Source organism: Rhipicephalus sanguineus, chromosome 2 (genome assembly GCF_013339695.2).
Source record: "Rhipicephalus sanguineus isolate Rsan-2018 chromosome 2, BIME_Rsan_1.4, whole genome shotgun sequence".
In the NCBI taxonomy this organism is placed as follows: domain Eukaryota; kingdom Metazoa; phylum Arthropoda; class Arachnida; order Ixodida; family Ixodidae; genus Rhipicephalus; species Rhipicephalus sanguineus.
The window spans coordinates 88,291,773-88,305,580 of NC_051177.1; the positions used below are offsets into that span (position 1 = coordinate 88,291,773).

The following is a 13,808-nucleotide window of genomic DNA, read 5'->3' on the forward strand; positions in this document are numbered from 1 at the left end:
GTTGTAGCAAAGAGTAACGCGACAGTGGGGCATCCTCTCAAGCACCATCGTGAATGCCGCTCGTGCTCGGAGTCCGTGAGTTTAGCCGTTGGTTGAGCGACCGGACGACCCTTACGCCAGCGCCCAATAAACGCCTTTGCAATGATATTAAAATGCTATGTGTTGAGCGCACAGTTTGCCGATACAGACGTAGATGCATTCGCGAAGTGTGAGCCCCACACGAGTCCACAACGTGGTGTCGACACACACTACCTAAGACACGTGCACAACAGCGGAAAGGCTGGCTGAAAGACAAATTTCATGCGGATCAAATACCTAGTACGAAGCAGTGGGAGGCACAACTCGCCAGCTCGGACTCGGGAGTGCATCTCGCGCTCCTGGATCGCGTCCGTCGGGCAGCTAAGGCCAGTGGAGCCCTGGACGTAGGGCTCCAGTCATAGAAGCGCCAAGATCCCCCTTTCCCCTTTCCCTCGAATAAAGTTTCACTCTCTCTCTCTCTATCTCTTGCGGATCAAAAGATTCAACAAGCAAAGAAAGTATAATTAGGCTAGAGTGATGCGCACAGGTAGTAAAAAAAATCCTTTCATTCGAAAGCAAGACCTGCAAATCTACTTTCTCGTTTCCATCAATTTAAGTAACTCTGTCTCGCTGTGCTCCTTGAATAACCTCAGAATACTGCAACAAAGGACAAAGACAATTACTCACAAACACTCGCAGACTGCGTTGTTGCAGAATGTACGCTGGCGTAACACAATGACAGCGTTTTCTCTTCCATCTTTCATCTTGAAAACCGCTCTCTACACCAATTAGGGAGAAGTGCCTGAACGCAAATTACGAGCGGGAAATGCTGCCAGAAACTGCTGCATTCCGACATATCTTGCGAAAGCGCCATTCAGGCGTGTCCGGGAGCGAGTGCGGATATTTGGAGTGCTCGTTTGCCATCTTCCGCGCTCTCTTTTTTATACTATGCCGAAAGACTTACTCAGCTCATGAGTAAAATGAATTACTGACGATTACGATGCTCCCTCATTCTAAACGTGAGCTCAGTTGTACGCATGTTTTCATTTGGCGGTATAGCGAGGCAAATAATTTGATGGAGACATATGTGTACGTACAGTTGCAGGGAACTCTTCATCTTTATTTTTTTTTCACTTCATTAGGTCTTTGGTATTTTAGATTCCATTTTCTTTAATTATTTCATATACAAAGATTCTCTCTGTTTAGCTTGTTCCGGGGGGGGGGGGGGGTGCAAATGCAGTTACTGACAACTCTTCATTTTTATTTTCTTAAGACACAAGTACCGAACGACCCTCTTGTGTCTCTTCCAAGCATATCTGGTCGAGCTCTTACTTCCGGTTTTCCGAATATTCGTAAAAAAATTAAGGCAGCATCGCACCAGGTGTGCCAAGCCTGAAGAAAGGGCGGAGCTGGGCAGCTTCTTCTGTTTCTCTTTATTTTTCTCTTTCTTTTTCTCTCAGCGAAACAAAGAGCGATGAGGATGGGGCCGTCTCCTGCGTGAGATTATTCCATTTCATGTCTGCTAACTCCCTAAATTAATCAGCCCACACAACTCACTGTCATCCTTGGCGGCGTTTTTCATCCCTTGGCATCCGTTGTGTTGCTCTAACTGACCACCGCTGTTATTTGCGCGACAGATTGCGTGACCATCCAAGGTGCATCTCTCTTTTTTGTATTTTACCTAAGGTCAAATAGGATATCGGCCACCCCTGTTTGTTATCCGAACAGAAACGACTTCAGCCTAAAGAAAAACATTCGTCAGGGCCTGACAACTCCGAAGCAGCCATCCTTCTTATATGATGTCCTGTCCACTATCAAGCGTATATATAAACAAAAAGGCATCATTTTCGTGCACATACCGACAACAACTCGCACATCGTCCGGCACCTGAAGTGGTCCGGGATTGCTACAGACGCACGTGGCCCACACATGTCCCCGTGGTACACTTTTCTTGTGTGCTTACTCACACACTTATCGGGCAAAATTCGCTGATATTGGCGCCTATACCCTTAACCGTGCTCCCGCCGGCACTCAGCCCGTTGTTATCTACGAGAGGTTGGCGCATGCGACGCTTCTGAAAGACCGTTCAAGGGCACAAACCACGCTGCGCTTCTTAGCTCCACTCACAGTTTCCCTTCGTTTTGAGAAGGGCCAACGTCGTCGGCCGCGCGACCTGTGAGCCATCCACCATGGAGCAAGTAAGGCAAAGTATGCTTGCCCTTTTCTTTTATCTGTGATTATTGCGGTAACTTGGGGCCGAATTCTCAAAGCTTTCAGTTCTTGTATGTTTCTTTTTTCTATTGATATTTTTAGCGTCAGGATAGGCTAAAAATTTTCTCCGCGCCACTTTTTTTTACCTGTTCAGGTTTTACGTGTGTGTCAAACCCACAACAGCAGGGTGTGGCTGCAGCTCATTTTCGAAGTTACTAGCTCCGCCAATTATTTCCTGTTTGTATTCGCCGTTACGGACGCACATGACTTCACTAGTTTCATGTAGAGCACCTTATTGTACAAAGCCCTCGTCCGCAGCTCGGTAGGGCACCACTTGGTCACCAAGTCCCCAACTAGCCCAGCTTTCAAACCTATTTATGTATGATTACTCCAAGGACCGAGAAAGACGAAACGTGCGCGGTATCTTTTAACATATTGTTTATTTTAAAGGATGCACGCAGTTATGCACTGATGGTGCTCACACGCCTCAGCCGGAAGACATGCACAGCGTCGTCTTTGCTTTTAATGACTTGGGCACACAAGTCCAACTACTCATCAATATATATATATATATATATATATATATATATATATATATATATATATATATATATATATATATATATATATCCTTAGTGAAAGACGCATAAAGACCACAATTCGATCATTTTCTCATAAATGCAGCAAATGTTGCAAAAGCCGGGTAGATTCATGGCTGGAAAATAAATTGCACCCGTTCCATCCAGTGTGCAGAAACAGCGGAGCAGCGGTTCCCCCGTGTATCCGAGTATGGCTCTGATCAAACCGCAGTCTGTCACACACTCCACAGCTGTGCCCAAATTCTCTGTCAAGGAAATCCCTCTTGAATCGTCCTTCGGCACCCTCGGTCAGTGGTATCTCCCGGCGCTCGCGTTTTCGCTCGAGTTCGTGCTTGGCCAAATCCGGGTTCGCAGCCCTCCACGTGCGCTTCGCCTGCACTACTTTGTCGCGAAGGTCGGGGTTCTCTTTCCGATGACTACGTAAGGCTTGTTCCTTTTGAGGTTAGCTTGCCTTCGCTGTCGGTTTGCTTCGGTTTGCTTGCGTATCAACTCGGGAGTGGCTTGCCTGCGCTGTCGCTTGGCTTCCGCTGCTTTCTTCCGTGCACCATGGCATGGCTCGGGATTTGCTTGCTTTCGCTGTCGCTTAGCCTCCGCTTCTTCCTTCCGTAGCTCGGGGTTAGCCTCCCGTCGACGACGCTGCCGTTCTCGCGCGTTGGCCTTCTAGTCGAGCGACATCCATGGCGGGAAAAGACGCGTGGCAGCCCCCACCACACCCTCCCCTACTACGGTAAGGTGAGGTGACTTTACGCTCGAGTCGCGCTTTCCAGTTTCACTGTGCGGCTACCGCTTCGTCCGCGACCGAGGCACTTACGCCATCTATGGGGGCATCCGGGAACCGGAGCGTGATTACTCTGGACACTCAACTGCCACCAGGCCCAGCCCTAGCACAGCTCCGATGTTAAAAGCTTCACTCCTACTTAACAAATTAAGAAAATGGTATAGATGTTTCGCCATCTATGCAGGTGGCATCTTCGCTATATGCAGACACGAATGAGGGGAGGTCGACCATGTAGTACGTGTATTGATCGCACACGTTAAACGAACAGTGCGACACCTATGTTAGCGCGTTCGCAGCTTTCCGTTCACCGTAAGTTTCACCGACAGATCGTAGCATCATGTATACTCGAAAGATTGGTATGAAAACGCCTGACGAGGGGTTGGGAACGGAGCTGACAAGTGGCTAACTGCTAAACATTCCCGTTTAATTTCCGTGGCGAGTTGAGCAGCTAGATATGCGAGCCACGCCGGCGACCAAATCTCTCGAACGGAGCATGTAGCAAATAGTGTCTTGCCTCCTCAGACTACCGCACAAGATGGTACAGGTCCAAATACACAGCACTGGAGCACGAGCCAGCTGCGCTGTAGTTGTGGCAGGGATGTTGAGTCGCCTTGCGCCGAGAGACTTGCCTTGCCGAGCACACAGCAACGTCCTTGAGAGCGAAGGTCACGTCACCAAATGCAGCTTTTCTTGAGCAGCACAGCAAAGCACTTTCACATATGCACACCCCCACAATAATTTATCGCTATTACAAGTGAAATCTTCAAGAAAGATTTCACTTTTGCTCTATTTATACAGATAACTAACGCAGTAAGAAAGCGCAAACGTAGATTTGAAAGGATGTATTCCACCAGTCTGATGTGACATTTCGTTTAATTTAATGACAGCGTGCAGCGCCACTGGTGGTGCAACTCTGTTGACGCTTCACACACTACTTCAAGGACTATTTTATCGTGTGGCCAGTGCCAGTGGTTCCTTGGCACCCATAACTTTTAGGTGGCCGATAGGACGACGAAGAGTATTTCGTAATCGGTCTGAGTTCAAGTGGAGTGCGTGTTTGTGACTGCTTCAGCGATATCTATAAGAGAGACGCTGAGGCGTCGTCAGCGTTTTTATTGACGCCGTCAACCTGACGCTTGAAGGCGGCGCCCTTTGATAACATCGTTTTCCGAACTGGACCTTTTGTACGAAAGCCCGTGTGTTATGTGCAGCACCGTACCAGCTCATACCCCGGCGTTTTCGTCCGCGTCGACGACGCTGTCAACGATCCATACCAACGAGGCATCAGGGATGCAGTTATACCGTATACCGTAAAACCTCGGTGATACGAATCTCGCGGGGTTACCAAAAATATTCGTATCATCCGAAATTCATATCACCAGAAAACACGGAAAATTAGTATACGACAAAAGAAAGTTGGCCTACGTTTTGATGCAGTGTTTCTCAGGGCCGCAGCGACGTTACGAACAGCTCTGAATGATTGCCAGTAAAGTTTTTGGACGTCAACGATCATACTTGTACTCGTAAATATACGGTGCATGCGCGCGTGTGTAATTAATGAACTAGATGTGTTATCATTAATACTTCTTCTTAGGCGAGTTGGTTCATCGTAGATTAAGGGGGTAACAGCACGAACACACACTCACAAGAGAGACGACACGGATACAAGCGCTGTGACGTCTTGGGTGATGTTCACGTGCCCGAGAAGTTTATGCGTCTTCTGCAGAAAGGCCCTAAATTTGGTGTTCAGCCTGGCGTTCCTGTGCATGATCTAATCGCGTTGAACCGAAAAGTGGCCGATAAAGTTACAGATGAAAATCGGGACCGCCGTCTTCTTGAAGGTGTCGAGTGCCTGCGAAAGTACGTATGCTCCGATAAATGCGGACCTGCGCCGTGATAGTTTGTTAAAAGACGTGGTGACTTTCTTCAAGAGCAACAACTTGATGCTTGTCCAAGCCGATAAAGAAGGCGGGTTCGCCGTTCTACCGAAGGGAATCTACAACGAAAAAGCGAAGGCAGCGATAAACAAGAATTTCGTCCCCGTGAAGAAAAGTCAAGTGCGAGTTAAAACCACGTTCGTCGAGTTTTGTAAGGGGTTAGATTTAAGTACGCTTGCGAGGGACATCACTAACAGCAGAGGTAATAGCCTGAACGTGTTTTTCACTGCCAAGACCCATAAGCCTGAATATCCGTTTAGGACCATAGTTAGTGAAGTGGGATCGTGGCAGAGGAATGTTAGCCAGTTCTTGTTAAAAAAGCTTAAAATGCTCGTGGTCGACGACCCGTTTCTTGTAAAGAAATCTGCTGAAGTCGCAAAGTTTTTAGAGGGTAATGACGATGTATCTTATGGTTTTTCAGTAGACGTTCGTGATTTGTTTTATTCTGTTCCGCAGAAGCAGCTGATGGCTTCAGTGAAAGAGTGCATAGAGGATAACGCTGACGTGTCCTTCCAGAACTCAGTCGGCTTGTCCGTTGATAATTTCTTCTTTATTGCAGTTTTATTTAAAGTCTACTTTTATAGTGTTTGACGAACAGCCGTTCTTGCAGCGCGATGGCGTTTGCATACACTGTAAAAAATATTTTGTGAAAAAAACAGAAATTGTCTGGCAGCTCTCTTGCCACAAAATTTCTGTAAAGCTATGTTTTTTATTTTGAAGTTTTCTGTGTTTTAACAAATTTTTTCCGTTTTACTTTACAAAATTTTTCTGCATAAACACAATGTTCAGTTTTGTATTACAGAAAAAACTTGGTTTTCTCTTTGTCTTCTTTCTGTTATTTCACTGTCACATTCGCTTTTACAGTACAGAAATTTTATGTTTAAAAACCCGTTTCAGTTTTCAGACACTGAAAAAAACTGTTTTCTGTTCTCATTTATCTGTTATTTCACTAATAGTGTCTGTTATTGTTTACAGAAACATTACCTATAAGTACAAGTTTGGATATCGAGTCACAAAGGTTGTGTTTTCTGTTACTGCCCTCCTGCTATTTCATTACTGCATTTTAATTCTGGAACATATTTTTATGCATAAAGATGAACTTATATATATTTTCTTAGAAAAGCATTCCTCAGTACTAAAAAGTACTTATGTCACTCGTACAAGCGATACGCAAAAATATTTTGTTTAGCCAAATGAAATGGCAAAAATACCAATATATTGCGTTTGCATAATCCAAATATATTCCATTTTTTTAAAAATAATATCTGGGGTTTTACAAGCCAAAACCACGATATGATTATGAGGCGCATCGTAGTGGAGAGCTTCGAAAATTTTGAAAATCTGGTGTTTCCAACGTGCACTGACATCGCACAGTACATGGGCCTCTACCATTTCGCCTCCGTCGAAATGCGACCGCCGCGGCCGGGGTCGCACCCGCGACTTTCGGGTAAGCAGCCGAGCACCGAGCGGACATTGTGAACTTCTTGGAGCTACACCCGCGAGATGTTGCCTCCAGCACTCTAGTAAATAACGCAATAAAAACAGGCACGTTTCAGTAGATTCTTCTGTCATGATAAAAGAAACGAATCTTTATTTAAGCACAGGAAATGCTGCATGTAAACAGCTTCAAAATATTGAAAACTGCGTACATGTTGTCACCGTAGATTCAAACTGTTTTGGAAATTGTGTAGATATACCGTATTTACTCAAATCTAGGCCGTACCTGATTATAAGCCGACCCGCGAAATTCGCAAGGCCAGAAAAAAAAAACTTAATCATTGTACTCGAATCTAAGACGCCCCCTTCCCCCACACTTTCGCACATCGTGTTTCTGAAAAAAAAAACATCGGCTTAGATTCGAGTAAATACGGTATATTCATAATGACACTGCAAATTTTTCGTTGTAGCACTTAGCATTCATAGTCCCACAGAGCTTTGATTAAGTTGGTCATTTGTGGTGTGAGGCAGCGCTCCTTCCTTGACTTCTCGACCTTGCTCCCTCTGTTAGGGTTGACTGCTGCGGCTGCCCTAAAAACGAATAATGATATTTTTATGTGCACCAGGCTGTTGCATGATTATGCTGAACATAATTGGCCACACTGAGAACAACATTGATTATGTTGGTAGAGCGCTCAAGAAACCCTCGCATTGCCGCTTTAAGGTGTGTGTGGAATCAGTTAAAAAATAACCTCATGATCCAGATGGAGATTCATTTCTATAAAATTGCATTATGGTTCATACAATGTCACTTATTGCAGTGTAAGGACATTAAAGGAAATAATGCTCCTCACAGATCAAGGTTCACGTGCTTTTAAACACTCACCCAAATACAATGAAAGCTCATTAATTCGCATTTCACGGGTCCGGAAAAAACGTCTGAATTAACCGAATGCCCAATTATCGAGAGTATCAAGAAGGAAAATAAACAAATGACTATTATATCAATGCATTTTCTTTTTCTTGATGAATGAGCAAATCCAGTACCTGTTTTGCACAAGAGTAAAAGCCACAATTGCTGTCATTAGGTTCATCGTTCACAATGAGACCGCGGCCCAAGACCCCGTGTATTAAGCCGAAACGTTTTCTCAACCCATCCCTTATTATGTACCTCCGCGAGCAACACCACCATGCCCACGTGATGATCATTCTGTCGCCAAAAAATTGGTCGGCAACTGATCGTTTGTCCGTCGGAATGTAACAAGCGAGTTTTATGTGAACTTGCGCAGTGCCGCTGAAGGCCCTCACCTTCAACAGCTTCCACCATGTATGAGCTTTGTGACATTGTGCGCACATAGCCCAAAGTCGAAACAAAGCTACCATGCTATTAAACAAAACAAAGGTGTTATTAAACAATGCATGTGCTTGCTGAAACCGGAGAACACCACCGAACTATCCAATTTTAAGTGCACACGCATGATTGCATGGTAGGCACTATGTGTTTCACAATTTAGATCTGCTAAAAATTACACTGAAACCATTGTAACGCGATAGACCCAGACAACGTCGATGATGGGACACCACGGGCGCAATTTTCACCACGGATTTTATGGCATTGCTCCAGACAATTAGGAAAAGAACATACTCATCCTGAAGCGCATGCGTGCACATGTTCTCCATTGCAAACAATAAGAGATATGAAAAAGTCGTGTGTAGCTATAGATGCCAAATAAACTTGTAGACGTGTTGCTGATGCAATCTGTGCCCATTTTTCTTACAGAAAATTCTCGCTTGATTGCACCAATCCTCGTCGGTCCTTTGTTTATTGTGTCTCTCTTTCTGCGTTGTGCTCACAATTATGGTATACCAACTAGCCCGGGCACACACCTTGCTCCGGCAGCAGAATTGCATAAACAAGTGCTAGCTCTTACTTATTATAATGGAAATTGTCGTGTTACTTGGTGCCCCTTCGAAATCCTCATTAAACAGTGATTAAAAATACTTCACACGTCAACCGTTCCATATACTAACGTTATTACTTAAAATCTTTCATGACCGCTCAGGATTCCCGTAGACAGTTTTACACTTAAGCTGAACATTTCCATTTAGTCATACCCTCCATCAGAACCCTCATTGACTTAGCCAATGAGGGAGTGTAGTGTCAGATATTGGAAATTCCCCAGTACTTGTCTACTTTTGTACTATCTAATGTGGCTTTATCTAAGTTAGTTGCATGAATGTTGTTGAAAAAGTCAGAAAAATCATATTAAGTTTTACCTTTGTGTGAACACCACGGTTAGGCTGACCTCCTTGCGGTATTCAATAGTAAAGGCGAAGTGTGTAAAGAGCATCAACTTGAATGCCTGGCACCGTGTGGTGAATTCGATCACAGCATGGGTATCAATACAGATGGTAAATACCCCGGCAGTCAGAAAGTTCTCTCCTGGAACAAAATATTTCCTCTTTAGAAATATTCAGCAATATATTGCAAATATCCATAACAATACCTTTGGCAATGACGAAAGGGGAGCACGGCACGTCTCTGACGTTATCTTCACTTGTACTTGCCTGCAATAATAAAAGTTATGAAGTTAATTATGCGATAAGTAGCCATTAAAACTCCTGTACCCTGGAGTTCAAACAAGCATACGAAGACAAATAAAAAGTTAGACAATATTTTTGTTGAACTACAGACATTGTAGATGTGATATAAAATAAAAATAAATAAAAATATTCTCTCAATAATAGAAGGTAAATTAAAGCAGCGAACAATTTGAGGAGCAGGCCACTGTCAAATTATTCTCTTACCTTTTGGTAGCTCGAGATGCAGCACCAAGGGCACTATGACACCTTAGGGCTTCCCTGACACAAAACCATATAAATCCTTTTGGACTCTTTGTTTTCTCTACAGTCATATTTTCGTCCTTGGTATCTCGTAGCACTAGCTCAGAGAAGGAACTCTCGGGACACTTTTCTGTGCTGTTCCAATGGGCACTTCATGCAGAATAGATTCATGTTTTTGTGCAGTGCCGCATACTTCATGAAACGTGGCACAGTCGTCTTGGTGGTGCCAGAGAGACTGCAGACATACATCGCTGAAATAAATAAAAAAGTGCAATTACCGAAAGAAATAGAAAAGTCTGTTATAACAGTAAGCACTTCTGTAAAGCCCTAAAGAGAAAGGAAAGGAGGCTAATGCCTCACTGTAACAGACATTTTTGCCAATCCAGAGAGAATGAATCTTTAACATTAAATGCTATACCTAATTGAAACATATTTCTAATGCTTTCAAAAAGCCTTTAAAGGCATGCGCATTTGCACGGACGTGAGGCTAAGCATGCAGACGAATAACACCAGAGCACGTAGGCGCGCTCAGAGAACCTCCATTGCAGAAAGTGTTTATGCAAGGAATCAACGATGCATGCGCAATGAAGTTCGCAATGACGGCTGCTTCGCGTCGACTATTTCATTATTTGGGCTAGCGAGCCACCAAGTTGCGATTTCTGTCACACTTTTTTCGTTAACAGGAATTCATTTATAAATGGCACGTGGCGGGGAAATTTGTCCAATGATCTGTGTCAATCTGGAAAACTTGCCACCTGAGATGGAGCAAACTGTCCTTCGTTTTATGAAAAGCAGAGGGTCAATTGGTTTATATTTTTACTGAAAAACTCCTTCGAGTTGGGCTAAGCCATTGGGCCAGAAGACGAGTTGCACTGCCTGCAGTGCCGTAGCCAGAAATTCTGTTCGGGGGAGGGGTTCAACCGCTCTTTATGTAGTATGTTCGTGCGTGCATATTTACACATGCTAAATCTAACAATTATTTGGGGGGGGGGGGGTTGAACCCCAGCCTGGTACGCCAATTCCTGCCATTACGTGCTGTAAACTATACATAGCATGAAATTTGCTTCTCCGCAAAAGAGCGACACAATATATATGTTCAAAATCTATAGAATATTGTGAATGTTTACAAATCGCACAATATTTCTAATGAGCAATTCGCTTCATTCAAGGAGTGATGCGCTTAAAGAAGTAGATGTTATTTTTTCAGTGGTAATATTAGCGTAATTACAGTTTGTTTCGCATGGCGTCATTTGCCAGGAAACAACACCGTCAAATAAACAAAGCCCATCTGTCGCAGTAGCATGGCTCGCCAAACACACAGACCATTCCGTCATATGCCAGTCGTCTGAGCTGTTCGGGAGCCGTTGTTATCTGCCAAGCTGCTCTTTTTGTGGCCTACATGTCGATAGGGCGGTGGTATAGAACGGATGTCCTTCTAAAGCTGTCGGCCAAAACGTGCGAATGTTTTTTTTTTTTCAAACGCCCTAAACCTCACGCGCGACAGAACGTGCGCCTCAAAGAGCTAAAAAACTTTGCGTTCAGCGGCGAACACATCTCGTACATACATCTCGAACGCACTTGGTTGCGTCATTCAAAATTTGTGTCGGTACTTTTGTTCGACGATGGAAGTCTAATAACTACTGCCGCCAAGCACTGGTGAACAAAACGGGCGAGAGCTAATGAAAGATTAATTCGCCCTTCAATACGCCACTAAAAACAAAGTCCGCCTCTCCGAAAACCGGGATTCTTTAAAGGTAGTCACGATCGATGTCCACAATAAGCCTTCACGCACGGCTAGAACAGCGGCGTCAGCGTTGGTGCTCACTGAGAGATCACATGTGACATGTGCCACGATTCACCGCCTGTACTACGAGCGCATTTGAGCCCACTTTCCAGAGGTGTTCACGGCTTCACGCCGTTGTGTGTAAACCACGGATAACAACCGCGTATCTAACATGAGCTTCAGCAGGGAACACGCCAATCCGAAACGCGCCGAGTTTCTCCTACCGAGGAGAGGACGTGCTCCACCGCAACGCAGGCGGAATGCGATGACGCAAGGTAGCGCGCGTACACGTCAAGCCCGTGTCCCATTGGCTAGTCAATTGAGGTATCAGTTTACCGAGTGGATGTGCCCCACACGTCCATTCGGTAAACTAGGTTTACCTAGGTTATCTATCTTCTGCCAGAAACTTAAAGCTTCGTAAGGAAGGTCATCCAATGATACTACGCCAAGAAGCTATGCGTTCGCACATTCCCGCCAGCAATGTTCAAGATACACAGCATTATACAACCAAGCAGAACTTATCATGCAATGGCCACTACAAAACACTAAACGCCGTGCACCAAGCCACAACATCATTGCTCAGGGCCATGTTCACTATGCAGGAGAAAGCTACCTATTACACGTAGAAAAAGGAAACGTTTGCACTTTCATAAAAAAAGAATGTATTATATGCTCTGTAACGTCGCTCGGTTAGCTGAGTTGAGTTACACGCACTTCATTAGTTTTTAGAGGAAGTCGGTCCAAGCATCAAGAAAAAAATAGGTGCAGAAACACAGAATACACAGGTTTGATGTAATAAAGAAACAAAGCGGGTAAGGTGAACAAATACCTCTCATTATTCTGTACAGCGAAACCTCGTTAATGGCTGCCCGCAGAGAACGCACATGAAGTGCGCTGTGAACGCTGTAGTATGCGCTCTGCAACCGTCCAAATACAAATTCGCCTACCTTGGCGTACGCTGCCGCTAACCGCAAAGAAATAAATGGGGTACAACAGCAGGCGTTCCCTCAAGCACCCACGTAAAGGCCTCTTCAGTATTTCTACCAAAGCATGGAAGGAATTCCGACTCTCGCACAACGTTGTGGTCGCGCGCGCTGCCGACGCAAAGCAGAATTAGAAACTACGCGAGAGCGAATTTCGAAAGCGGGCAGGCATATCAACGAGTTCCTGTTGCAAGGAACTCTAGTTAGAAGCAAACCACTCACCTTTCAATGGCAGACGCACAAAAAGCAGGAGCAGGACGGTGTCGTAGCTGCGCTTTACACTGCAGCCATACGTAGCCGCGCTTCGACGTGAACGGTAGCCATCTTGTGAATGTAGGGGCCCGCGAGGCATGAACGCAGAACCGCAGAAAAGGCACTGACTATTAATAAATCAAAATAGCATTGTGGGAATAACCAGAAAAACATGAAATGTTATTTCATGGACATTTGTAATCTTTGAAGTATTTAAAACTGTGGAGGTTCAATTTTGAGTCGTTTGTTCTGCCGAAGGTCACGAATAACAGGAAATTTCGGTTTCTCTATTTAACAGATTTCCTTCATGGCACATTCGCAGAAAGTTTCTTTCGCGGTACAGAAATTTCATGTATTTTATCTGTAAATTTACAACTATTTTTTACAGTGTAGGCTCTTGCGTAGCCCCTATCTTGTGTGATATTTTTCTTCCTAAGGTTGACAAGACTCTAGAACAGATTTTTAATGGGGGGCCGGTTTTAGGAGTTTTTAGGAATGTTGACGATTTAAAAAAAAAAAACAGCGCTTGTGTCCGTGTCGTCTCTTTTGTGGGTGTGTGTTTGCGCTGTTACCCCCTTAATCCAGATGTGTTATGCCCAGTTACCGCTAGTAGCCCCGAAAGCACACAGGAAGATACCATCCCACTTTCAAGGTCCGACGCTGCCAGCAGTCTTCGAAGGCTTGCACATGAGATAACGCTCGCTGTATGGTGCCTACCAAGCAGCCGAACCAACCGGACCAATCGTCAACGCCACCTGTCCTCTTTGATGCATCTCTGTATGCCAACTGGACTCCGCCGAAGAGAGGCCACACTGCTTTATCGCTTATGACTAGGCGTGGCATTTACGAAGTCCTATTCCTTTCGGATTGGAATGGCCGACAACGCTCTTTGCGATGCCTGTCGTTGCGAGGAGACGCTACACCACGTCCTGTGCGACTGTCCTGCATATAATGTTCAGAGACAGT

The 13,808-nt window shown here is 44.8% G+C and overlaps 1 protein-coding gene and 1 long non-coding RNA gene across 2 annotated transcripts in view; one reads left to right on the forward strand and one right to left on the reverse strand.

The window, feature by feature from the left end:
* Positions 1–2,063: 2,063 nt before the first annotated feature.
* LOC119381726 (uncharacterized) overlaps positions 2,064–13,808 on the forward strand; it is a 92,490-nt gene continuing 80,745 nt past the window's right edge. The window contains exon 1 of the mRNA XM_049412877.1: positions 2,064–2,226. Coding sequence (XP_049268834.1) covers positions 2,208–2,226 — 19 coding nt within the window. The 5' untranslated portion in view covers positions 2,064–2,207. The remainder of the gene's footprint in view (positions 2,227–13,808) is intronic.
* LOC125757185 (uncharacterized) lies at positions 7,218–9,499 on the reverse strand. The gene is made up of 3 exons (XR_007415116.1): positions 9,488–9,499; positions 9,258–9,423; positions 7,218–7,571 (listed from the first exon to the last, which is right to left on the reverse strand). It is a non-coding gene; the product is annotated as an uncharacterized LOC125757185 (long non-coding RNA).